The following is a 27,047-nucleotide window of genomic DNA, read 5'->3' on the forward strand; positions in this document are numbered from 1 at the left end:
TTAAGGTAGTTTGCATCATTCCATGTCCTGCTGCAGTTTTGTCATTTTAGTGGAGCCAGCCTCCCTTTAATTATGATCCTTTCTCATGTACAACATGTGGTGTGTAGCTACCAGCTTGCCAGGTCTGCATCTTGTGCCTACTTGTGTGCAGCTTGCTGCACCCTGTGTTTCTGAAATACAAGCCGTCAGTAATTTTGCTGTGAGATGTGAATATTCTATGAATATTCTACATTTTAAGTCATAGCTACTTGTTTGCACCTGTAAAAAAAAAAGGTTACATAAGGACAAATTGTTCGTGTAACTAAACACTTAAGATACTGCAAATCATCACTGTGTAGTGATGCAGTGGTTTGCAATTTTATATCATGATTTATATAGCATCACTTAGTGAAACTCACTAAACTCTGCTCTATTGCCCTGCCAGTTTTTGTCAAGTATTGGAAAGTATTTTTTTCTAACTATGTTTGATACTTTAGATAATTAATCATCACAGTAAAAGCAGGGTAAATGACTAAATAGAATGAAAGGACAATGCCAGTGGCATCCTGGCTGGGAGCAGCAATGCTGTGTCCGTCAGGGAGGTGATTGTCCCCTTGGACTCTGCTCTTGTGAGGCTACACCCTGAGTATTGTGTTCAATTTTGGACACCTTGTTACATGAGAAACATGGAGGTGCTGAAGCCAGTGCAAAGGAGGGCAAAGAAGCTGTGAAGGGCCTGGAGGATAAATCTGATGAAGACCAACTGAAGGAGCTGGGGATGATGATAGTGTGAAACAGAGAAGGCTGAGGGCAGACCTTATGGCTCTCTACAGCTACCTTAAAGGAGGTTGTGGAGAGGTTGGTGCTCATCTCTTCTGTGATGGTTTGGGTGTTCCTTGCCCCACCACACTTTAGAAATCACCCAGACTAGACTCAGCCAGCTCTGGAAATTGAATGAAGCTTTTATATTTACAGCTAGCACAATATACAAGCAGATAATTACAGTATATACAGTTATATACAAGGTAAAAAGGTAATACAGAAACACAACTCCCCTCACAGAAACCTGAGTCCCCAGGAGGGGCTCTCAACCACCCCTTCACCTTTCCCCTACCCCTCTCAACCTTACCCCAGTTCCAAGGAAGAATAGAAGTTCAGCCAGGGGGTTAGGAAGCAAAGTGGATTATTCCAAAATAGAGGGTGAGGTTAGAGAGATGCAGCTCAGCCAGCAGCCCAAGTGAGAGTGGTTATCTATGTTTTTATTTCTTGTTCCTATACATTTCAGCAAGCCTATGAGTGAAATAGACATCATCATTGCTTTCTTTTTACAGCTTCTAATGTAGTTCATCTCACCAAAACATTTCTAGCCTGCTTCAAACTAGCACAATCCACCCCTGTCTACTTCACTCAGAGTATTGCTGAGAACTCTCTGATCTAATCCAAACCAATATTTACACCGATGAATATCACAAGTTCAGTTCACACTTCATTTCAGCTATCTCAGATGTAGGTGATTCAAAAGCTCAGAACAGTTTGTCTCCTCACAGATGAGATGAGAACAAGGACTCCCAGGTGATGTTGGGTTCGTGCTCATGTACTGTAGATTCTCTCGTAGATTCTTTCAGTGTTGGACGCCGATGGTACCCAGAACAGAAAACTCCTAACAGCTTGTGTTATACACTCTGAATTTAAACTCTTTCAGCTAAACTTAGATTTCTCTGTGGAATACACTGGATTTCACCATTCTCCTGCATTACCCAGTAGGTGTGACCAGGACCTTCAGCAGACACCACCCCTCAGACAGGTTTCCCTTCGCCCAAAGGAGAAAATACTCAAGCAGTTTTCCCTAGCAGATTCTTTTCATGTACAACAGGAACTTTATCACCATCTACTGTTTGGATCAAATCTTATTGTGCAGGTCCTACTCTGTTTACTGAACTTCTACTATTTACCAACCAGGTAGCTTGTGCTAAATGTCTGTCCCAGTTTTTCAGAGTTCCACCCCCCATGGCTTTTAGAATGGTTTTCAGCAAACCGTTGTAGCGCTCAATCTTCCCTGAAGCTGGTGCATAGTAGGGTATGTGGTAGATGCATTCAATACCGTGCTCTTTGGCCCAGTCTTTCACAAGATTTTTCTTGAAATGGGTGCCATTGTCTGACTCAATTCTCTCTGGAGTTCCATGTCTCCACATGATTTGTCTTTCCAAGCTGAGAATGGTGTTACATGCAGTAGCATGTGGAACTGGATAGGTTTCCAGCCATCCATTGCTGGCCTCTATCATCGTTAGCACATACTGCTTGCCAGAACGAGGTCGAGGTAAAGTGATGTAGTCCATCTGCCAGGCTTCACCATACTTGTACTTTGACCATCTCTCACCATACCATAAGGGCTTGATTCGCTTAGCCTGCTTAATAGCAGCACAAATGTCACAGTCATGGATGACTTGGGTGATAGCGTCCATGGACAAGTCAATTGACCCATCGCAAACCCATCGGTATGTTGCATCTCTGCCTTGATGTCCAGATGAGTCATGGGCCCACCGAGCTAAGAACAGTTCACCTCGGTGTTTCCAATCAAGGTCAAGATCAGAGTTTGTATCAACTTGAGAAATCTTAGCAGCTTGGTCTGCCTGCTGGTTGTGTTGGTGTTCCTCAGTAGCTCTGCTCTTAGGCATGTGTGCGTCTACGTGCCGCACCTTCACTGGAATTCTCTCCAGCCGTGCATCAATGTCCTGCCTTAGATCAGCACACCAAATCTCTTTCTCTGTTGGGGTGTAATTTGCCTCTGAACCTCTGTAGCTACAACCCCAGAAACCAAGTGGTAATTGGTGATAGAAGAACAAGAGGGAATGGTCTCAAGCTGCAGCAGGGCAGGTTTAGACCAGACATGAGGAAAAAATTCTTTCCCAGCAAGAGTGGTCAGGGACTGGAATGAGCTGCTCAAGGAGAAGGTGGAGTGACCAAGCCTGGCTATGTTTAAAGGTCATTTAGATGTGGTGCTTGGGGATATGGTTCAGGGAGAACTTTACGAGCAGGGTTCTCAGCTGGGCATGGTGATCCTGAGGGGCTTTTCCAGTGCAAACATTTCTGTGATTTTGTGCTTCTGTGACAAAAAGGTGAAGCAATTCATGGTCAGGCTTCTGAAGCCCTGCCCACATCCCAGTCTTCATGCTGGAATCTGGCCTGCATGTCAGTAAGGTTCACCAATGGTAAAAAATTGACCCAGGATGATTTTGTTTTTTGTTTTGGCAGACAGGAAAACCAAGTCAGGACTGAATCTGTACTTCCCTTTTATCTTCAGAGGTGTCTACTTTAGCACAGTTGAAGCACACTAGTGAAGTAGTGCAGACTTGCCCTGCTGCTCCCAAAGATAAGTGGAACTCTTTGGACTCCAGGTGTGACAATCTTTTAATTTATCATTAAGATTTATTTCAGATTTGAAGACTAGACTATATAAACTCTTTAATAGAGTTTATCTGATCTCTTGATGTTTAGCATAGTGGCATGTACTGTCTACCTCTTCGTACTGCCACTTAAACATGACAGGCATTCCTCATTTTCTCTCACGTGCTACCATTACTAGTGGTAGCAGCAGCAACTTGTGATTGTGACAGCAACATCTCAGGGAATCACAGAAACATCCTGGTTGACAAAACCCCTCAGGATCACCAAGTAAAACCTAGAACCCTACTCTACAAGATTCACCTTAAACCATAGCCCTAAGCACCACATCAAGCTCTTTTGTATGGTCAGCAGCAATAAGGCAATGAGCAATGGATGCAAAATGGAACACAGAAGGTTTCACCTCAATATGAGTAGAAACTTCTTTATAGTGAGGGTGACATAGCCTTGGAGCAGGCTGCCCAGAGAAGTTGTGGAGTGTCCTTCTCTGGAGACTTTCAAAACCAACCTGGATGCATTTGTTTGTGGACTACCCTAGGTGATGCTGCCTTGGCAGGGAGGTTGGACTGAATGATCTCTGGAGGCCTCTTCCAACCTCTAAAGTTCTGTGATTCTGTGATTCTTCCAAACAGGTCTTCTTAAACATTGCTGGTTATATTGTCAGATCTTAATACTGCTCTTTCTGCTCTTGTAACTGGATTCTTGCTCTGTGTGGCATAGGCATTGGCTTTGAGTAACAGATCTGTGAACATTAGCCTACTTCATAGACTCTGAGTCATAGGCATCATATAGGATCTGTAGTGACTAAGTTCATGTTTGAACACTGTGCTGATTCAGCTGAACAGTCTCAAGTTGTGCCGAGGGAGGTATAGGCTGGATGGTAGGAGGAAGTTCTTCACAGCAAGAGTGATTTGCCATTGGAATGGGCTGCCCAGGGAGGTGGTGGAGGCACCATCCCTGGAGATGTTCAAGAAAAGCCTGGATGAGGCACCTAGTGCCATGGTCTTGTTGACTGGATAGGGCTGGGTGATAGGTTTGACTGGAGGACCTTGGAGGTCTCTTCCAACCTGGTTGATTCTATGATTCTATAACAGAGAGGTCAAAGCTTTTGTTACAAAACCCAGCTTCATACTGTTGATAAACATTGATGATTAGGCTGTGGAATAGGTGGTAGAAGAAGGAGTCGTTTTAAAATCTTGCTTATGGCTGGTTTGGAGTGAGCTGAGTTGAGAGTCAAGCATTAAGGGGTGGTGGAAGAAGACACATATTGGTTTAAAATCGCTGCTAGGGCTAGTTTGGAGAGGGCTGGGTTGAGATCCTAGCATTACTTCATCTCTGATGAAACCTTTGTGGAAGTTGAGCCACGTGTTGATTTTGAGGGGTGATGTACTGTCTTTCAGCCCTTAAAGGGAACTCTAGCATTAGCCCATCTTCATAATCTGTTCTTGGTGGGGCTTTAAGAGTGAGTGGTATGAGCAGCAAAGCAAAGACTAAAGTCTACAATTCAGTAAACCTCCAAGTTGACTATACAGAAGAAAAGGCAGTATGTAAATGGTTTGCTTTAATTGCACTGAAATTTCATTAATGTAAACACAGAATTTCCATCAGACATTCTCTTCCTCTAAAGGAAACTTAGATCACTCTGAGCATTATTTTTGATACTCCCTCTTAAGATAATTATCCAGTGTAAAACCACAAGCAGAGGTTCTTTTCTCACAACATCAGGCACTGAGAGCTTGCTGATGTACAATCCTTAGATTTTTCTAATGCAAAGTCTTACTAGTTCTGTTCTAATAGCAAATTGCTCTTTTTCTGAAGGTGTCTGCTGAATATTGAGAATCTATGAACTTGTGGGTTGTATGTAACTTCTTTCATCATTTCCCTGGGTAGTTGTTTTTAACAACAGGAAAATAAGTGTTTTCCCTGAACAGTGGAGAGACTCCAAGGGAGAGCTACTAGGATGCTGAAGGAACTGAAGCACAAGGGACTGGAGGAGAGGCCAAGAGCCCTAGGGCTGTTCAGTCTGGAGAGAAGGCTGAGAGTGGATCTCAGCAATGTCTGTAAACAGAATCATAGAATCATAGTATGGTTTAGGTTGGAAGGGACGTCGAAGATCATCCAGTTCCAACACACTGCCATAGGTAGGGACACCTCCCACTAGAACATGTTTCTCAACACCTCATTCAACCTGGCCTTGAACACCTCCAGGGAGAGAGCAGCCACAACCTCCCTGAGCAACCTGTGCCAGTGTCTCACCACCCTCACTGGAAAGAACTTCTTCCTAACATCCAGTTTCAATCTTCCCTCTGCCAGTTGAAACCTGTTACTCCTCGTCCTGTCACTACAATACTTTGTCAATAGTCCCTCCCCAGCCCTTCTGTAGGCCCCTTGAGATACTGGAAGGCCCCTCCAAGGTTTCCTGGAAGCCTTCTCTTCTCCAAGCTGCAGAGCCCAAACTCTCATAGCCTGTCCTCATAGGAGAGTTGCTCCAGCCCTGATCATTTTTGTGGCTTTCCAGTCCAACTCCTGCCAGAGCAGGACCAGAGAATCTGGTGCAGGGCACACAGGAACACATCCAGACAGGGCTGGAAGGCTCCACAGAAGGAGACTCCACAGCCTCTCTGGGCAGCCTGTGCCAGTGGTCTGAGACCCTTACAGGCAAGAAGTTCTTTCTCATGTTGAACTGCAACTTCCTGTGCTGCAGTTTCCATCCCTTGCCACTTGTCCTACGCCAGGGCACAAGCGAGCAGAGGCTGTCCCTGTCCCTTCCTTCCTGACCCCCAGCCCTCAGATATTGATAGACATTACTCAGATGCCCTCTCAGCCTTCTCCTCTGCAGACTAAGCAGGCCCAAGGCTCTCAGCCTTTCCTCATCAGGCAGTGCTGCATCCCTTCAGCATGCTAGTAGTCCTCCAGTAAATCCCTGTCCCTCTTGAACTGGAGTTCCTACTGAATTTTGAATATTTGGTTTTGAGATTGTACAATTTCAATACAGTTTGGAATTCATCTTGATTTTTTTGTTTTCTTGGTATATGATGATTTCTTTTTTATTTTTCCCCTCTCCTTTTTCCTTCAGAACTACTATGGGGCTGCCAAAATGATTCTTTCTGACAATCCACTTGGGTTGACCTGCGGCATGGTGTGTCCAACGTCAGATCTCTGTGTTGGAGGCTGCAATTTGTATGCTACAGAGGAGGGACCAATTAATATTGGTGGATTGCAGCAGTTTGCTACTGAGGTAGGTAGAACTTTCAGCTGTCTTCAATTCTTTGCATGTATAATTCTTTGTGTATAGAATCAAAGTGCTTGCCTTTGGTCATGGCTTATTGAAAAAATAGTAAAGTTAGTAGTAATAAAAGAAAGGCATAGGGTAGTAGAATAATTATCCTTTTTCTGTAAGCATGTTGAGCAGCTTAGAAATGCTTTCACAGGCTCACAGGATGTCAGGGCTTGGAAGGACCTCTGGAGATCTTTGAGTCCCCCCTTGCCAGTGCAAGTCTCACAGGAACACATCCAGACAGGGCTGGAAAGGCTCCAGAGAACGAGACGCCACAACCTCTCTGGGCAGCCTGTGCCAGTGCTCTGGGACCTTTCCAGTCAAGATTGAGCTAGATTTTGTTCTTGTATGCAGGAGGTAGCAGGGTGGCTGGATGGAAACAGCAGCAGTAGGAAGATGTGGCACAGGTGGAGGCAGGAAGCAAGAGAGTGAGAGCAGACCTCTTAAATAGGGTTGTGGACAGGAATTGGGAATGGCATGAACTTTGACCTGGGGGTCCTCCCCCCCAGGAGAGCCAGAGACACCTGGGGTCAGGTTTCCAGACCACTTCCCCAGTCCAGCTGGGCTTAACATGGGACAAGGTCATGTGTGTTATTCAAGATGGTACAGTTCCCAGATGCTCCAGTTCCCATCTGGAGAAGGATGGAGGCTACTGGTCACTTTTTAACTACCTTTGAGGGCATGGAGCATTTGTACCAAACCTGTGGTCTCAGCAGGCACCTCCTCTGATCTATCTAAAGTATCTTATTTGTGTAAGTGTGAGTAATTGGTGGGTGCATGAAAAAAGACATCTGTGTACAGTCCTTGTCTAAGGAGTGTGTCCCTCTGCTGTGTCTCAAGCCATTTGGTTAATCATATGGATGAATATGCCATGAAATTCCAGGCACCTTTACAAAGCTTAAGAAAAAAAAAATCTTCATAGGACAGACCAAAAATACTTCCCTCTGCTGAGACCCCACCTGGAGCACTGTGACCAGTTCTGGAGCCCCTATTAGAGGAAAGATCTGGAGGTGCTGACACATGTCTAGAGAAGGGGCACGAGGATGATCAGAGGGCTGCAGCTGCTCTGCTATGGGGACAGGCTGAGAGGGTTGGGGTTGTTCAGTCTGGAGAGGAGAAGGCTTCAAGGAGACCTTCTTGTGGCCTTCCATTATCTGAAGTGGGACACAAGGAAGTTGGGGAGGGACTTTTTAGGGTGTCAGGTAGTGATAGGACTGGGGAGAATGGATCCAAGATAGAGGAGGGCAGATATAGATTAAATGTTAGCAAGAAGTTCTTCAGCATTAGGGTGGTGAGACTGGCATAGGTGGTGGCAGCCTCATCCCTGTATGTTTTTACAGTGTGATGGTTTGGGTGTTCCCTGCCCCCCTACACTTTAGAAATCACCCAGACTAATCTCAGCTGGCTCTAGAAATCTGAATGAAGCTTATATTTACAGCTGGCACAATATACAAGCAGATATTTACAGTATTTACAGTTATATACAGAAATATGCAAGGTAAAAAGGTAATACAGAAACACAACTCCCCTCACAGAAACCTGAGTCCCCAGGAGGGACTCTCAACCACCCCTGCACCTTCCCCCTGCCCCTCTCAACCTTACCCCAGTCCCAAGGAAGAATAGAGGTTTGGCCAAGAGTTTAGGAAGCAAAATGGGTTAGCCAAAATGGAGGGTGAGGTTAGAGATGCAGCCCAGACAGTAGCCCCAGCGAGAGGGAAGGCGAGAGTGCTATCTAATGTTTTTGTTTCTTGTTCCTATACTTCTCAGCAAGACTGTGAGCGAAGTAGACATCACCATTGTTTTGATTGCACAGCCTATGATCTAGTCCTTCTCACCAAAACATTCTAGCTAGCTTCAAACTAGCACATATGGCCAGGCTGGAGAGGCTCTAGACAACCTGATCTAGCATGAGATGTACCTGCCCATAGCAAGGGGGTTGGAACTGGATGATGTTTGAGGTCCCTTCCAACCTTCTGACAATTCTGTGATTGTATAAATGTGAATGGATATGTTTGCAAGTCTGTTTTTTCCCTTTGTCATTCATACACTTCACACCCCCTTTTCAATGGCAATGGCTAATGATTAGACGAGCCAACAGTGCTGCTACCTGCTACAGGTGTTCCCTGAGCTGTTTGTATCTCACCTTCTCTTCAGGACACTTGCAAAGGTCTTGGAGCACCTGCTAAACCTTTCTGATGGTTGTTACTGAACCTTCTCTGCTCTCTGTTTTTTAAATAGCTATCCACTGGGGATATCTTTTGGGAAAGAGGAACTGCATGGATCTGTGTAATTTAGGAACTGACCTTCTGGAGAGTAGCGAAGGGGAAAGGGACCTGGGGGTCCTGGTAGATGGAAGGATGACCATGAGCCAGCAACGTGTTCTGGTGGCCAGGAAGGCCAATGCCAACCTGGGGTGGATTAGAAGGGCTGTGGTTAGTAGGTCGAGAGAGGTTCTCCTGCCCCTCTACTCTGCCCTGATGAGGCTGCATCTGGAATATTGTGTCCAGTTCTGGACTCCTCAGTTCAAGAAAGACCTCAGAAGTCCAGCACAGAACCACACAGATGCTGAAGGCAGTGGAAAATCTTCCTTAGGAGGAGAGCGTGAGGGAGCTGAGGCTGTGCTGCTTGGAGAGGAGGAGCCAGAGGAAGACCTCATTCCTGGTTAGAAAGATGTAAGGGTGAGTGCCAGGCTCTGCTGGGTGATGCTCAATGGCAGGACAATGGGCAATGGTGGAAGTTGAGGCTTAGGAAGTTCCATGGAAACATGAGGAGGATTTTTTCCCTGTGGGAGCGACAAAGCCCTGGAATAGGCTGCCCAGGGGGATTGTGGAGACTCCCTTTCTGGAGATACTCAAGACCTGCCTGGATGCATTCCTGTGTGATCTGCTCTAGGTGATGCTGCTCTGGCAGGGGGGTTGGACTGGATGAGCTTTTGATGTCCTTTCCAACCCTGACATTCTGTGATTCTGTGATCCACTGCAATTTTTCTGAAATTTGAAAATAGAAGCATAAAAATCAGTACAGCTTGGACCAAAACTCTTGTTTACTACATGAGGATAGAGACACTGAACTCTGTTCTATGTGTAAATCCAATAGCTGTGTTTTTTCAGTCTGGAGGCAATGTTATTAATTTGCCTTCTACAGGCCTTCATTCCCTGGATCTGAGAAGTGAGTATCTCTTGCAGAGGATGAACTTACTTTCTTTCTTATGTACACACACTCCTACACACCCACTCACTTCCAACGAATATAAAAACCACACCAAAACTCAAACCAAACCAACAAACAAACAACAAAAACCAAAACCAAAACCAAAACCAAAACAAAAACAAAAACAAAACATAACAAAAAAAAAAAAAGAGAGAGATTAAACTCCTGTCAAGTAGATGAAACAGTGCTGTTTAGGAACCAAATGGAAGTAGTATCTGTTAAAATTTGATTTGTGTCTCCTTTGAACCCTAATGCTATGATTAATAGAGAGGAATTATGGCTTGATAGATAATGCTAAATATCTGCCATTTTTCTTCCCAAATCTTTAGAAATGTGTTAGAAAAGTACAATGATGAAAAAATGATTGATGTGAAAATGGCAGAGAGGATGAATAGCTCTGAATGGCTTTGCTCCTTGTTTCCAGTTAGTTTGAAGTGATATTAGTCTCAAGATGTAAAAAAATACTAAATTGCTATGCACTTCTATTGAGCAATCTAACAAAAATAAAATTTGAGTAAATTTCATTATCCTTAATATTTTCATAGTATGTAATATTTTTTGTAGTATTCCAAATGTTAAAATTAGCTGTTATTAACCTTTGGAAATGCAATGCTTTCACAGGCAATTCCACGGACTCACAGAACTGTCAGACACATCCCTGTTTTGGCAGATTGAGTGAGATTTGTAGAATCACAGAACTGTCAGGGCTGGAAGGAACCTCAAGGAGCACCCAGTTCCAACCCCTCTGCCATAGTCAGAGATGCGTCACACTAGATCAGGCTGCCCAGAGTTGCATCCAGCCTGGCCTTAAAAACACCCAGGGATGAGGCTCCCACCACCATCCTGGGCAACCTGTTCCAGTGTCTCACCACCCTCATGCTGAAGGACTTCTTCCTAAGGTCTAATCTAAATCTGCCCTCCTCTAGCTTGGATCCATCCCCCCAGGTCCTATCACTACCTGACACCCTAAAAAGTCCCTCCCCAGCTTTCTTGTAGCCCACTTCAGATACTGAAAGGTCACAATAAGGTCTTCTGGGAGCCTTCTCCTCACCCAACTGAACATCCCAAATTCCCTCAGTCTCTCCTCACAGGAGAGGTGCTCCAGCCCTCTGATCATCGTGACCTCTCACAGGTCATGCTAAGAAAAAGATAACTGATGCAGAAATTAATGTCACAATAGGGGCTCCCTGAAGCTTTGTCTTCTCCAGACTGAAAAATCCCAACTCTCTCAGCTTATCCTCATAGGAGAGGAGCTCCAGACCTCTGATCATCCTGTAGTAGTATTGTAGTACCCAGTAGTAGTAGGCAGTGACTTCTGTAAGTAATATTTTAAAAAGTTTTTATTCAGCTAAATTTTACTGCAAAGCTATGGATGGTTGGGGGAAAAAATCAAATAGCATGAGTGCTTGCAGGTAACAATCAGTACAAAAATAGAGATTAAAATACTGAAGAAATACAAGATACTACTGCTTCTCCAAAAGCTGGCTCAGATACTGCCAGTGAAGTGTGCTTACAGTTTTACCAATATGAGCAACTTAACAAATTGTGTAATTTTGGTGTGCAGTGTTACTCTCTGTGAGAGCTGTGTGGTTGTTCTCATGCACTGTGTAATAGTTTGTTCCACAGGGACTTATTTACTGAAAATGCCATTGTTCATAAAGTCAGTTTCAGACTGCTTTTTTTTCCCTTGGAATTATTCTGAGGATCATGCACTTGATGCAATATGAGAGTGAGCAATAATAAAAAGCCACAACTGCTAGCTGAGATGAAAGATGAAATTGCAGCAAAGCAGGAATGTGGGTTTAAAATGGAAAGTCTATGAGTGTGGCGTATGGGTCTTTGTGCTTCTGAATAGTGACTGATCATCTGCTCCCATGGCAGATACAGCTCCCTAATTATCAAATATTTGTCTTGCATGTAGCATAACAACAACAACAAAAAAAAGCCATGCCTCCTGCCTTTTCTTTCTGCCCCTCCATCTACTCCTGCAACTGTGTTCAGCCTATCCTCACAGAAATTTGTAATCAATCTAATAGATGTGGATTTGACAATTAAATGTTCAGGTGGACATAATGGAAATGCCCATTTGTATTGGTGGTGTAGAATGTGTATGCTAGGATGCAGTTACCACGGCAACTGTTGCATCTAGAGAATAATGTGGAGTAAAAAGCTCACTATTATAAATGATTAGTGTCAAGCGCAGCTTGCGCCTGCTACTGCATGGGTCAAAATTATATTAATGTCTTTATCTGTCTCCTTAGCCCAGGTACTTTAGGATCAGAAAACATCTCTAGTTATGCAACACAAGTTCAGTGACAATAATACTGATTGCAGTGGCAATACATAGAAGCGTGAACTATGTGACTGTCAACCCCACAAGATACTCACGTACCAGCTTCCATGATTGTTGTAAAAAAAAGAAGCATTACATTGGTCATTGTACTAGTGAGGAGCCTGCAAAATCTTACATTTCTGGATAGGTGTCTGTGCTAGTTTGAGCCTAGCTGGGATATTTTGGTAAGAAGAATTAGAATACAGGCTGTGAAAAAGAAACAATGGTGATGTCTACTTCATTCACAGGCTTGCTGAGATGTACAAGAGCAAGAACAGAAACATAGATAACACAGTCGCTCTCTGTCTCTTTGGGCTGAACTTCTCTCTCTAACCTAACCTGCCATCTGTGTGACTAATCCATCTGTTTCCTAACCCCTCTGGCTGACCCTCCAAGCTACCTTGAGCATAGGGCAAAGTCTTGGGTAAGGTAGAGCGGTGGGAGGAAGGCAGAAGGGTGGTTGGGAGCCCCTCCTGGGGACGTAGGTTTCTGGGAGGTGTGTTGTGTTTCTGTATTACTTTTTAACTTGTATATTTCTGTATATGTTGTAAATATCTGCTTGTATATTGTGCTAAGCTGTGAATATAAAGGTTCATTCAAATTCCAGAGTCGATGAGCCTAGTTTGGGTGTTTCCAAAGTGTATGGGGGGGTAGGTTACACCCAAACCATCACAGCATCACTGAACCTATAGATTCTCACAGGCTCACAGGATGTTAGGGACCTCTGGAGATATTTCAGTCCAACCCCTGTCAGAGTAGAACCAGAGAATCCAGCACAGATTGCATAGGAAGACATCCAGACAGGGCTGGAAAGGCTTCACGGAAGGAGACTCCACAACCTCTCTGGGCAGCCTGTGCCAGTGCTCTGGGATCCCTCCAGTCAAGAGGTTCTTCCTCACATTGAGGTGGAACTTCCTGTGCTGAAGTTTCCATCCCTTGCCCCTTGTCCTATGCCAGGGCACAAGTGAGCAGAGGCTGTCGCTGTTCCTTCCTTCTTGGCCCCCAGCCCTCAGCTATTGATAGACATTGCTCAAATGTCCTCTCATCCTTCTCCTCTGCAGACTAAGCAGCCCCAGGGCTCTCAGCCTTTCCTCATCAGGCAGTGCTGCAGTCCTTTCAGCATGCTAGTAGTACTGTCTTCGACTCTCTCCAGGGGATTCCTGTCCCTCTTGAAGTAAGGAGCCCAGAACTAGACTCCTGAGTTTCTAGATAATCATCCTGAATGGAGCAGCACAGACTAAATAGAAAAAGTATTAATTTAATTGCTGTGTACTATATTTAAGGACTAGATGATGTAGTGCTGTGACTCTTGTGCCAGATACAGTTCTCATGATCTGTTCCTCTCTGGAGATACATTCTTGCTGCTGTTACAGCAGAAGGAACTTGGAAGAGAAAACTGGACATATTGGGGTTGTTTTTGAAAGATGCATTGCATAAGCTTACCTGCTACTAACCTGAGAGTATTTCAGTAGAACGCTTGGTCTAGCAGGAGGGCTGTGATGAGGCTCTGAACCTCTCTTCTCTGTCAACCCACCATAAGGAAGTAAGGACTGCCCAGAGCCATTGACATGAATGGTTGTGCTTGCACCCTCAGACGCAGATTGTCTCTTTTAATTGCATGTTAACAGCTCTGTTCAGTCTTAGCATAGATGAGGTCAGGAGGTGGTTCTTGTGGAGCTGCAGCTCCTGCAGTTGGAGGGCCTTGGAATAGCTACCTGGATGCCTCACCATTACCAGCATGGATGGGTGTGCTGCATCAGCATAGGAGGCTTGTTCTGGGAAGCTAGGACATAGACAAGCAGAAAGAAAACTCAGTTTGTTAGTATGAATTTTTATTTTAATATATCTTTCGATTATTTTCTCTTTTATGTGATGTTGATATGTACAGGAATAATTTACAACATTTGAGGCTCATCTGAAGCCTTCTGCTGTAGTTCAGGGGTGAATCTGAGGACTTCTGATTTCTCAGGCTGACTCTGAAAGACTTGCTAAGATTTGGACAAGCAATATAAACTCCTCTGCAATATATTAAACATCCTTTGGCTTTTTGGAGGCATTTATAAATGTGGATGTTGCTGTGACCTTCTCAGTGGTGGCATTAAGGAGATGCTGAGGTATGGATGCTGCCTTGCCTTAGATCAGTGTTTTTGCAAGGACTGTGGTAATGGGAATGTGTAGTTGTTAGGTAGGTTTGAAAAGCCCTTAATGAGTTGCTTTAGGCCATTGATTGGCATTGGAATGGATTGCTAGGGAAGGTGGTGGAGTCACCATCACTGGAGGTGTTTAAAAAGAGATTAGATGAGGCACTTGGTGCCATGGTTTAGTTAGTAAGAAGGTGTTAGGTGATAGGCTGGACTCAGTGATCTCAAAGGTCTTTTCCAAACTGGTTAGTTCTGTAATTCTGTGAATGGGATATTATCTGGTAAAAAACTTTGTTTCATCTTTAGTGGTGCCTGAGAAAGGGAGAAGTCCTAACTGCACATGAGAGCTCCTTCTGTGATTCTGTGTGATTCTTTTTTTATCAAACCTTACCTATTTTCATCAAAGTCTGCAGGATTACAACTTCAGCTGTTGACTTGTGGAGAGAAGATCAATACGTTTTCATAACTAGCTCATGTTTGTGGAGAAACAACTTCCTGTCCATCCTCTGCTGTCCACTGCAATTAACTGAAGTTAGTTGTGTGATCATCTCATTTGACAGCCTCTAGAAGATTACTTAACAGGCCATTTGCTGCAGGCTTTTTTCTTATTAAAATCTGTGCAGAATATTGTTTTCTTCTTTAAATATTCATAGAATGATAGAGCCAGGTTGGAGGAAACCTCCAAGATCATGCAGTCCAGCCTATCACTCAGCCCTATCCAATCAACATGGCACTAAGTGCCTTAACCAGTCTTTTCTTGACAGCAACTCCACCACCACCTCCCTGGGCAGCCCATTCCAGTGGCAAACATTAATATAAACTGCCACACATTAATATAAACCAGCCTACAGATAAATATCCATGGAAACCAATGGGAAAGTGTGAAACTAATACAATCAGATCCTAAATGTTACTCATTGCATTCTCTGTATTTTTTCCTAGCACTAGCAAAATATTATAACAATTGAAAATACACTCATGTGTTTCACATTAAAATAAATACCAGCTAGAAGCTGATGTCTATGTTGGTAGCTTAAAGCTGGACATTCATCATATCAGGGGTGAATATCTAATGGAAGAGCTGACTGATAAACTTCCTTGTATATCCTTTTAATCATGGAAGCAAGCATAATGAATCAAGAATGTAAAATACTTAGTTTTGAGGTCAAAACTTACTAAAAGATTATTTTTTTCCACTACTATGTTTACCCCATTTGTTGCTTTCCAGTCTTTTTTTTTTGGTATGTGGATGATGATTTTGTGCTGAAGGTGACATATTAAAGAGATACACCTTTTACTTAATAAATGGGAACTCTGCATGTCTTAGAGGCTACCAAATACACTTTTTAGTTGCCAGTCTTGTTTCACAGGATTAAACAAGAATATTTTTGCATTTTATCATTTGACCATTTAACAGTTAAACTTCCAATCTCTTTACTGTTTTAACACATTCTTAGTTGTAGTCCAAAGATCGTTTCAAATAAAGATGAATTAGATGTATCAGTACAGGTTGGGGACTGACCTATTGGAGAGCAGTAAAGAGGAAAAGGACCTAGGGGTCCTGGTGGATGGAAGTATGACCATGAGTCAGCAATGTGCTCTGGTAGCCAAGATGGCCAATGCCAGCCTGGGGTAGATTAGAAGGGCTGTGGTTAGTAGGTCGAGAGAGGTTCTCCTCCCCTTTTACTCTGCCCTGGTGAGGCCGCCTCTGGAATATTGTATCCAGTTCTGGGCCCCTCAGTTCAAGAAAGATCTCAGGGAACTAACTGCTTGAGAGAGTCCAGCACAGAGCCACACAAATGCTGAAGGCAGTGGAAGATCTTCCTTAGAGAGGAAGCCTGAGGGAGCCTGAGGGAGCTGGAGCTGTGCTGCTTGGAGAGGAGGTGTCGCGGAGGGGTATTCTGCCATCTACACCAAATGTGGTGGAGGGGAGAAATAAATTGGTGCAAGATAATATTCTATAAAAATATATATTTATTAACTTCAATATTCTGAACTCTTGCCACCCCCAACCACTGTATTTTAATATTAATATGGACCTACATGGTTATGGAAGACATTATAGGAATATATCAAACAGTAACTTGTTAATAACTAGCAAATATTCAAACTAGTAAACAGAGAGAAGACTTTCCCCATGGATTAATGCCACTTGGGGTCAATATGCTGCTTGCCCAGCAGGGTGGACTGAAGCTCTTTCTGCTCTATGGCAGGAGGCAATAGAAACTACAGAGGCATTAAAGCATTCACTTACAAAATCTTATTAATTATCAGACATCCTCCGGGGCTACATCACAGCCTATGCAAGTGTCCAATTCTTTGGGGGACTTTGCCCATGGACTTTGAGACTGGAATTCTCACGGCTTCTGGGGAAAGGATGAATCTTCCCAGCTTCTGGGGAAAGGACAGTCTCTGACCTTGCTCTCCTGGTGAAGGATGCAATCTCTGCCCTTGTCTCCTGGCTTCTTCTGGATGCTCTGTCCAGGGATTCTTTAGGCAGGACCTTTGGGTGCAGAGGCAGGATGTCATGCTGTCTCAGCACAATGTAATGCTGGCCACTCAGGCCGATCGTGTGCAGACAAGTGGGTCTGCTCCTGGTAACTTTGCAGCAGTGGTGTGCACCAGGCAAGAATAAGGCAGTGGGCGTGCAACAGGGTGCACGGCTGCATGGGAGACTGAGCTCCGTAGATACAGGCAGGCTCAAGCATAATAATGAGTGAGTGAGTGAGCAATGCGGGGGAGCCTGACCACTTTGTTTGCCTGTGTACTCCCATTTATTAAATGTGGGTAGAGATTAATGGCCCCTTGGCCATCAAAATGACCAGTCAGGTTGGCAGTTAGCCAACCTTACCATAATGGGCAAAAGCCACAGGCCTGGACCTTCCAAATATGGGAATCACACAGGCCTTACACTAGGCAGGCACAAGCTGGGCATGTTGGGGCTTACACAACCACCTTACACAATCAGGGGCCCTGGGCAGGCCAGACTTTAAGGCACCAGGTCTGTTCTGCCCCTTTGTGCTCATTATGTGTTTACCTCTGGTTTGGGCAGAAAAACATGTCCAGGCAGGGCAAGGCATATGTAAGCCTACATATGAGGGGAGACCTCATTCTCGGTTAGAAAGATGTAAAGGTGAGTGCCAAGGGGCTGGATCCAGACTCTGCTGGATGATGCTCAGTTTCAGGACAAGGGGCGATGGTGGACGTTGAGGCATAGGAAGTTCCACAGAAACATGAGGAGGATTTTTTTCCCTGTGAGGGTTACAGAGCCCTGGGACAGGTTGCCCAGGGAGGTTGCAGAGTCTCCCTCTCTGGAGATACTCAAGACCTGCCTGGATGCATTCCTGTGTGATCTGCACTAGGTGATGCTGCTCTGACAGGCGGGTTGGACTGGATGAGCTTTTGATGTCCTTTCCAACCCTGACATTCTGTGATTCTGAGTCTGTAATTAGCATAGAACTGTCTGCCTGTGTCTGAATTCTGCAAATAGGTGAAGTGTATCTCTGGTAGATCCCTTTTAGAAAAATGGTTATCAGAAAAAATCAAAACTGACTGAAATGGATTACTTTAATTTATCCTGTTTTATAGAAAAATTGAGATAACAATTCTAAATAAGAGTTCTCACCTCTTCCAATGGTTTAAAATGTTTTGGATTCATTTAAACCTTGCTCACTATTTCATAAAATGATTTTCCTCAGATTAGCACGATGCATTTCCCTGAGTCACCTGCTATTCTGCCAGATGTCACATCTTTTCATTAGAACATGCTAACAGTAGAGTCACATAGTGATGAGAAGAGCCAAATTTTTTTTCTATGAGGAGAACAATAGGCTTTTCCATGTCTGCATTTGGAAGAAAAAATGACCAAAAAACAACAAACAAACTAAAATGAGCTGGCTAAAACTTTCCAGGAAAATTGAACCTGAATAAGGTGCTCAGCAATTAAAACCATTGTAGCTTACTTAAGTGGAACCACAATGCAAGTCATGTTTTCATACAGTGCCTGGAATCATGGTCTTTGCATATACTGTATGCTTTGGAATAAGAACCAACCCTGCTGCAGTGAAAGAGTGTTTCATTTACAGCAAATAAGAGATGATGCTCTTAGATTTCACACTGGAAAGAACACTGAGCAAGTGCATTCACATTTCTGCATGCTGAAATAATCACACAATCACAGAATTGTCAGGGCTGGAAGGAGGCTCAAGGATCATCCAGTTCCAACCTCTCTGCTATGGTCAGAGACCTCACACTAGATCAGATTTCCCATAGTCACATCCAGCCTGGCCTTAAAAGCATCCAGGGATGAGGCTCCCACCACCTCCCTAGGCAACCTGTGCCAGTGTCTCACCACACTCCCACTGAAGAACTTTCTCCTAAGGTCTAATCTCAATCTGCCCTCTAAATTGGATCCTTTCCCTACCTGGCACCCTAAAAACTCCCTCCCCAGCTTTCTTGTAGCTCCCTTCAGATACTGGAAGGCCACAAGAAGGTCTCCTTGTAGCGTTCTCCTCTCTGAACTGAACAACCTCAACTCTCTCAGCTTCATAGGCTACTCATAGGAGAGGAGCTCCATCCCTCTAATCATCTTTGTGGGCCTTCTCTGGACAAATGCCAGTAGGGAAACTGTAACATGTTATGTCTAAACCAGGACAGAATTTGTTTTCAGTTGCTGTAACTTCGGCAGAACAGGGTGGCTGTTTTAATTCAGTCAAATTGTATCTCATTTGAGTATAGTCTCCATTTTTTTTAATGAACTGGGATATTCTTTCTATGGACAGGTAGCATAGGAAGTTGATGGAATCTATGTGGATTTGGTTTGAATAGGCTCTAGCTGATGAGGTAATGATGATTACACAGCATTTGATAAAAAGTTGAAGAATAAATGCCCAGGGTTATTAATGCCCAGGTCTATTAATAATCTAATCTCTCTTGGCTGTGTATGAGAGACAGGAGGAAAGGCTGGGGATAATGTCTGAGTCTTTCCACTGAGACATTCAGCTTTAAAATTAATTAGTTGGTCTTATTTTCTTGACTGAGTCTTAGTTAAAATGCACACAAAACAAAAGAAAATCTCCATCCAAATAAAAACTGGTTGCTTTTGAAGGGTAGGTCAATGAGAAAGGCAATGGTGTTAAACTCTGCTTATATCTTGGCCACAGACTGAGCAGATTAAAATTGTAGAGGACAGTTACATTGAACACTTGCTTCCAAGACAGCCATGTCTGCACAGCCAAGGTTCTGTACAGAAGTATTCAGTGATCCTTAATTAGGTGAATTACAATGTAGGGAAACTTTACCACGAGGTGATTGAAAATCTTTTGAAATGCATTAAAGCAGTTTGCTATTTTCACAGAGTTATCCTGACAGCCTTAATATGCAGAACTGGCACTGAATTCCAGATGGCAAGATACTGCCACACAAGCTGGCTCTGATGCAGAAAGACAGTTTTCATCCTATTTGCAAATAGGCAGAATTAAAGTTGACTATCCATCCTAAACTACTAGGATTTCATGCTCCAGTGCTTAGTTTCTGAAGCTTAACACTACGCTACCATAGTGCGGTGCTTCAGCATAGTATTTAGCTGGTGGATATGACCCTTGAGGAAGAAGTATAAAAATAATAATGTTAACAATAGAGCCGTTTCAGTGCTACATTTATTAAGCACATGCATATTCATAGTGTTCAATATAGCCTTAAAGATGCAAGTGACAACATTTGTGTTGCTGAGCAGCCTTCTAAAACAGCTACAGGAGGCTTGAGTGGAAATATGATGTCATAGAGTCATAGAATGGTTCAGGTTGGAAGGGACTTCAAAGCTCATCCAGTTCTAATCCCCCACCATAGGCAAGAACACCTCCCACTAAAACAGGTTGCTCAAGACCTCATCCAACCTGGTCCTGGACACCTCCAGGGAGGGAGAAGCCACAGCCTCCCTGGGCAACCTGTGCCAGTGTCTCACCACCCTCACTGCAAAGAACTTCTTCCTAACTTCCAGTTTAAATCTCCCCTCTTCCAGTTTAAAGGCATTACTACTCATCCTGCCATTACAAGACCTTGTAAATTGTGTCTCCCTAGCCCTCTTGTAGGCTCCCTGAAAGGCCCCTCCAAGGTCTCCTGGAAGCCTTCTCTTCTCCAGGCTGCAGAGCCTCAACTCTTGTAGTCTGTCCTCATAGCCATTCAAGCCATTTCAGTGTCAGTGTGACAAAGCAGCCATTTTAGAGATATCCTCTTGCAGTTTGGTTATCACAGTCTAGTTTGACAGTACAACAAAAGATTTTTTTCAGCCTGTGAAATCCATTAGTGGCCTGATGAAACCATCCCATATTATGTGAATTGCCAGGATTATTTTTTTTTCCAAATAATTCCCTGGCTCCTGCTCCTTAGAGTTTGTTAAAATGCTATGTCAGTTTACAAAGGCTGGGTGAATTTGATGGAGAAAGTTTAGAAGGGGAAGAAAGTAATCATTGGTTTACCTAACTTGAGTGCTCAAGTGCACACACACACACACACACAAATGGACATTGATGCAAAATAGAAGTGAAAAATTCTATTCCTGAGTGGAATTGCCGAAGTTTAACTTGAAAAGCCTTTTCTCCTTGAATTTTAAGGAAAGTAAAAACTGTTGCTAAGGTCATTAAATAGCTTGAATATGATACTTATTAAGACAAATCAGACGTTCAGAGCATATTAGAGGTTAGAAGGGACTTCTGGAGATCTTCCAGTGCAACCTCCCTGCCAGAGCAGGACCAGAGAATCTAGCACAGGTTGCACAGGAACAGATCTAGACAGGGCTGGAAAGGCTCCAGAGAAGGAGCCTTTCTGGCTCAACCTGTGCCAGTTCTCTGAGACTCTTACAGTCAAGAAGTTCTTTCTCACATTGAGGTGGAACTTCCTATGCCACAGTTTTCATCCCTTGTCCTTTGTCCTATGCCAGGCCATAAGTGAGCAGAGGCTTACCCAGCCCTTGTATCTTTATATACATTGATTAGATCCCCTCTCTCAAATATTTATTTAGAGGACTGGTTCAGTACTTGTGAAATGCAGTTCTTTGTTGAACTAGATTGAGTAGCAATGTTGACTTCTGAAGTCTTGTGAGGTGTAGCCTCAAAGTGTTTGTGATACAAGTGAACTCTGGTATCCTTTTAGTATTATATTGTGCTTCTTGGGTTAGCTATTTTTCCCTAATGCTTAACATCAAATGAATGTGTAGTTATGCTCTTCCGTGCTCCTAAAGCTGAGTAGCTTACAAGGCCTGTGAGCCTTTTTTCTTCCACTGGTTATATGAGAGAGAAGCCATTCCTTCTGCTGTAATGTCTGTAAATGCAGAGGACAGTGATGCTTACCTCAGTGAGTGCAGAATATTTCTGCCTTGGCTTCGTACCTGTGTGCCTCAACAAAGAACTGATTAAATGCAAATCTGAAATAAACTGTATGACATTGCAGCTAGATGAGGAGATCATTGTGCTTGGCTCTAGATAAATACACAACAGTGGTCAGGACAGAATGGAGCAGATCATCACCATTTTACAGCCGAAGAATTGAGACAAAGGGAGAACAGTTTAACTTTTAGATGTGCCTACAGCTTTTGAAAACACAAGTAAAACGTAGAGAACACCTGAAAGAGGTGAGGAACTAATGTGAAATAAGACCAATTAGAATTATCTGTGAGGCACCAAAAGAATGGGTTACCTTTGAAAATACAGTGCTAAATACTAGAGGCAGTTTCCAATAAAAGCTATAAAACTATCAAAAGTTGGTTACCTACTACTTCTCCAGGATCACACAAGATACCTCTGGAGTCAAAGCCCCTTCGTTGGCATTACGGTCTTTTGTATAATTTGCAGAAATACTTTTCTAGTAGTAAGAATAATCTGAACAATGTTTGGCACTACAGATATTCTCTGCCATGTGTCTGACTTTATATTACTGTTCTGTTACTGGTAGCCTGGTTCCATAATCTTGGTACAATTTATGGAATGCAAGAGCTGACTTTAGACATTTTTAAGACAAAAAGAGCCATGGAAAGACCAATCTCTGCTAGTGCAACATGTACACCTCATGGCTTTTGGGAATCCCTATACTGGTACATAGCAGTCTGCAATAATACATCAGTGATATGTGACAGTACTTGGGGAAGTTTCCATCATCTTCCTTACGAGGAGAGCCTGAGGGAGCTGGGACTGTGCTGCTTGGAGAAGAAGAGACTGAGGGGTGACCTCATTCCTGGTTGTAAAGGTGAGTGCCAGGAGGCTCTAGCCAGGCTCTGCTGGGTGATGCCCAGTGACAGGACAAGGGACAATGGTGGAATCTGAGACATAGGAAGTTCCATAGAAACATGAGGTGAAATTTTTTATCTTGTGAGGGTGAGAGCCTTGGAACAGGCTGCCCAGGGGGGTTGTGGAATCTCCCTCTCTGGAGATATCTTCCCTCTAAGGATGTGTTCCTGTGTGACATGGTCTAGGTGGTCCTGCTCTGACAGGGGATTTGGACTGGATGATAGAATCATAGAATCATAGAAGCATAGAATGTCAAGGGCTGGAAGGGACCTCAAAAGCTCATCCAGTCCAACCTTCCTGCTGGAGCGTATCCAGAGAAGGGCCACTGGGATGATCAGAGGGCTGGAGCACCTCTGCTATGAGGACAGACTGAAAGAGTTGGGGTTGTTCAGTCTGGAAAAGAGGAGGCTCTGAGATGACTTCATTGTGGCCTTTCCGTATCTGAAGGGGGCCTACAAAAAAGCTGGAGAGGGACTTTTTAGACTGTCAGGGAGTGACAGGACTAGGGGGAATGGAGCAAAGCTGGAGGTGGGGAGATTCAGACTGGACTTGAGGAGGAAGTTTTTCAGCATGAGGGTGGTGAGAACCTGGAATGGGTTGCCCAGGGAGGTGATTGAGGCCCTGTCCCTGGAGGTGTTTAAGGTCAGTCTGGATGAGGCTGTGGCCAGCCTGATCTAGAGTAGGGTGTCCCTGCCCATGGCAGGGGGGCTTGGAACTAGATGATCCTTGTGGTCCCTTCCAACACTGACTGATTCTGATTCTATGATTCCTAGGCCTCAGCTTCCACCATTGTCCCTTGTCCTGTCATTGGGCATCACCCAGCAGAGCCTGGCCCCAATACCCTGACACTCACTCTTTACATATTTATAAACATTGATGAGGTCACCTCTCAGGCTCCTCTTCTCCAAGCAGCACAGCCACAGCTACCTCAGGTTCTCCTCATAACTGAGATGTTTCATTCCCTTCAGAATCTTTGTGGCTTTGTGCTGGACTCTCTCCAGCACTTTTTTGGCTCTCTTGAACTGGGGGGCCCACACAGTACTCTAGATGCAGCTTCACTAGAGCAGAGTAGAGGAGCAGAAGAACCTCTCTCAACCTACTTACCACAGCCCTTCTAATCCACCCCAGAATGGCATTGCGCCTCCTGGCTGTGAGTGTACATTTCTGGCTCATAGTCAACCTCCCATCAACTAGGACCCCCAGATCCTTTTCCCCTTTGCTGCCTTCCAACAGGTCAGTCCCCAACCTATCCTGATCCCTGGGGCTGTTCTTTCCCAGGTGCAAGACCTTAGCCTTTGTTGAATTTCATTAAATTTCTCCCTTCCCGGCCCTCCAGCCTGTTCAGGTCTAGCTGAATGGCAGTATAGCCTTCTGGTGTGGCAGCCACTCCACCCAGTTTGGTATCCACCAGTTTGGTGGATGAGCTTTTGAGGCCACTTCCAGCCCCTAACCTTCTGTGACTCTTTGATGTTGCTCATAATAAAATTCAAGGAGGGAAGGTAAAGTGTTTAACCTATTGAATGTGATGCTTTTCAGGTGTTCAAAGCTATGAATATCCTGCAGATCAGAAACCCTTCCTTACCTCCTCTGGAAGATATGCCTGAAGCCTATCACATGAAGATAGCTCTTCTTGGTGCAGGACCTGCAAGCTTAAGTTGTGCTTCCTTCTTGGCTCGGCTGGGCTACTCCAACATCACCATATTTGAAAAACAGGACTACTTTGGTGGCTTAAGGTAAAATGCAATGATGATGAAGCATTTCTCCCAATGACTGTAGAAAGGACAGCAAAAATTGTTACTCAAGCATAGCTAATATGGAATCCCTCTACCTTTACCATAGGAAGAAAGTAGAAAGTTTCAGATCTGGAAAATTTGGGTTTTTACTGAAATAATTAATCATTCAAAGGAAAGCAGCTACAGTTGCAGGCAGGCTTTAACTGAAAATCTAATGCTTGTCTCCTGTATTCTTCTCATATGACTTAAAAAATTCCAGAGTTCAAAACTTATTACTAAATTAACACTTGGAATATTGTCAGAAAGCCTTTTCTCTTTTCTAGTAGTTTTAAAAGAAGATGAAGTACTTGTGGCCCTACATAGTGAAGAAACTGGAAAATGTCGCAGAGTCATAGAATGTCAGGGGCTGAAAGGGACCTCAAAAGATGATCTGGTCCAGCCCCGCTGCAAGAGCAGGATCACCTAGAGAGATCACACAGGAGCACTTCCAGACGGTTCTTGAATGTCTCCAGAGGGTGACTCCACAATCCTCCTGGCCAGCCTGTTCCAGGGCTCTGCCACCCTCACAGAGAAAAAAAAAATTCACAGTATCATCAAGGTTGGAAGAGACCTCATAGATCATCAAGTCCAACCCTTTACCAGATAATGTGCTATGTGACAGTACACCACTGAATGAGATTCCAATTGTACTCTGAAGATAACAATTAAAAAATCTTTATTTGTAATAATAAAGTCTGCACAACTAGAACTCCAGCTAACATAAAATATTTATTTTTAAGTATTTAGACCAATTTGTGCTGAAACTATGTGTTGGTGGGCACTGAAACTCTTCATTAAAGATGCTTGCAGAAGGCAGTTGAAAGTACAATTATAAGCAAATATGTCTCATCAGCCTCCCTCAACTGAAGGCAGGAACTCAATTTCATATTCTCAGGAGGATTCCAAACAATTCACAATGAGGAAATCTTATGGTGGGATTTTGCATTGTCCCATACAAGAACCAGAGGAATATTAAATGGACAAACTCTCTGTAGATAAACACTCTGTAGACTTCACTTTATTTCATAGAATCATAGAATCAACCAGGTTGGAAGAGATTCCTCAGGATCATTCCTATGCCTCAACTTCCACCCATTGCTCCTTGTCCTGTCACTGGGCAATACTGAGCAGAGGCTAGCTCCAGCCTCCTGGCACTTACCCTGCACATATTTATAAACATTAATGAGGCCACGTCTTTGTCTCCTCCTCTTCAAGCTCCAAGCCTCAGCTCCCTTGGGCCCTTCTGATAAGGAAGATGTTCAACTTCCTTAATCATCTTTATGGCTCTGCACTGGACTCTCTCAAGCAGTTCACTGAGGTCTTTCTTGAATTGAGCAGCCCAGAACTGGACACAATATTCCAGATGCAGCCTTAGCAGGGCAGAGTAGAGGGGGAGGAGAACCTCTCTCTGCCTACTATCCACAGCCCTTCTAATCCACCCGAGCGTGGCATTGGCCTTCCTGGCCACAAGCGCACACCGCTGGCTCATGTCCATCCTTCCATCCAGCAGGACTCCCAAGTCCTTCTCCCCTTCACTGCTCTCCAGCAGGTCAGTCCCCAACCTATAATGATACCTGGGATTGTTCTTTCCCAGGTGCAGGACTCTCTCTACACTTGCCCCTGTTGAACTTTATTAAATTTCTCCCAGCCCAACTCTCCAGGCTGCCTAAGTCTCTCTGACTTAGGCACAAGAGAGAATGACAGCACAACTCTCCAGTGTGGCAGCCACTCCACCCAGTTTGGTGTCATCAGCAAACTTCCTGACAGTGCACTCTGTGACCTCGTCCAGGCCATTGATGAATACATTGAACAATACTGGTCCCAGTACTGAACTCTGAGGAACTCCACTAGTTACAGACCTCCAACTAGACTCTATTCCATTGACTTCTTTCCTTTAACCAATTCCCTATTCACTTCACTACTCCATCACCCAGATCACAGCTCCTCATTTTAGCTATGAGGATGCTTTGGGAGATGATGTCAAATGATGTACTGAAATCAAGGTAAAGCACATTTTAAATGTTTTAGACAGATAGCAACGTCATGGAGGATTTGAAGTTTAGAATGCTTTCATGAACTACCTTATGCAAATGAAGGTGGCAACAAAGAAATCTATCATGTGTGCCTGGACTTGCAGCTTTAAGAAACCATTTCATAGCAATGAAATAAACCCCCTATAATTCTCTTCCTTCAACAAACTGCAGATACACAAAGGAGGGCACCTTTGCAGTTTTTCTATATGGCAAACACTTGGCTTGTATTTGTGTAGTGTTATGTCCTTTTCCTGGTTTTGAGCTGTGAGCTGCCCAGGGCAAAAGGAGAGAAAAGCTGTTTTACCCCCGAGAGTAGAATAAATGCACGTGCATACAGCTGGATGTTAAATGGAAAATACAACTTACAAAAATGACTGAAAGTACAAAAGATAGAAAAGCATAAAGGAGATGTTTAGACAAATCAATTTGCCTCGACCCAGTTCTCCACCTGGGCCTACCAAGCTTCCTGGCCCTACCCACACTCAGCCTCAGCAGGCCCAAAGCAGGCCACACTGCCCCCCCCAACCTAGACAGGCCTACCAAGCCTCACTGCCCCCCTGCCCACACACAGGACAGGCTGACTAGACTCAGCAAAGTAGCTAGAAATGAGCTTGCCAAGGGC

At 44.0% G+C, this 27,047-nt stretch overlaps 1 protein-coding gene across 6 annotated transcripts in view; it reads left to right on the top strand.

Annotated features, from left to right (window-relative positions):
• The window catches only part of DPYD (dihydropyrimidine dehydrogenase), a 647,138-nt gene that overhangs the window by 194,028 nt on the left and 426,063 nt on the right, over nt 1–27,047 (top strand). For all 6 annotated transcript variants that reach the window (XM_064147329.1, XM_064147330.1, XM_064147331.1 and 3 more), the window contains exons 5-6: nt 6,458–6,619; nt 24,157–24,353. In XM_064147329.1, coding sequence (XP_064003399.1) covers nt 6,458–6,619; nt 24,157–24,353 — 359 coding nt within the window. The remainder of the gene's footprint in view (nt 1–6,457; nt 6,620–24,156; nt 24,354–27,047) is intronic.

The sequence above is a fragment of the Pogoniulus pusillus genome, chromosome 8 (assembly GCF_015220805.1).
Source record: "Pogoniulus pusillus isolate bPogPus1 chromosome 8, bPogPus1.pri, whole genome shotgun sequence".
In the NCBI taxonomy this organism is placed as follows: Eukaryota; Metazoa; Chordata; class Aves; order Piciformes; family Lybiidae; genus Pogoniulus; species Pogoniulus pusillus.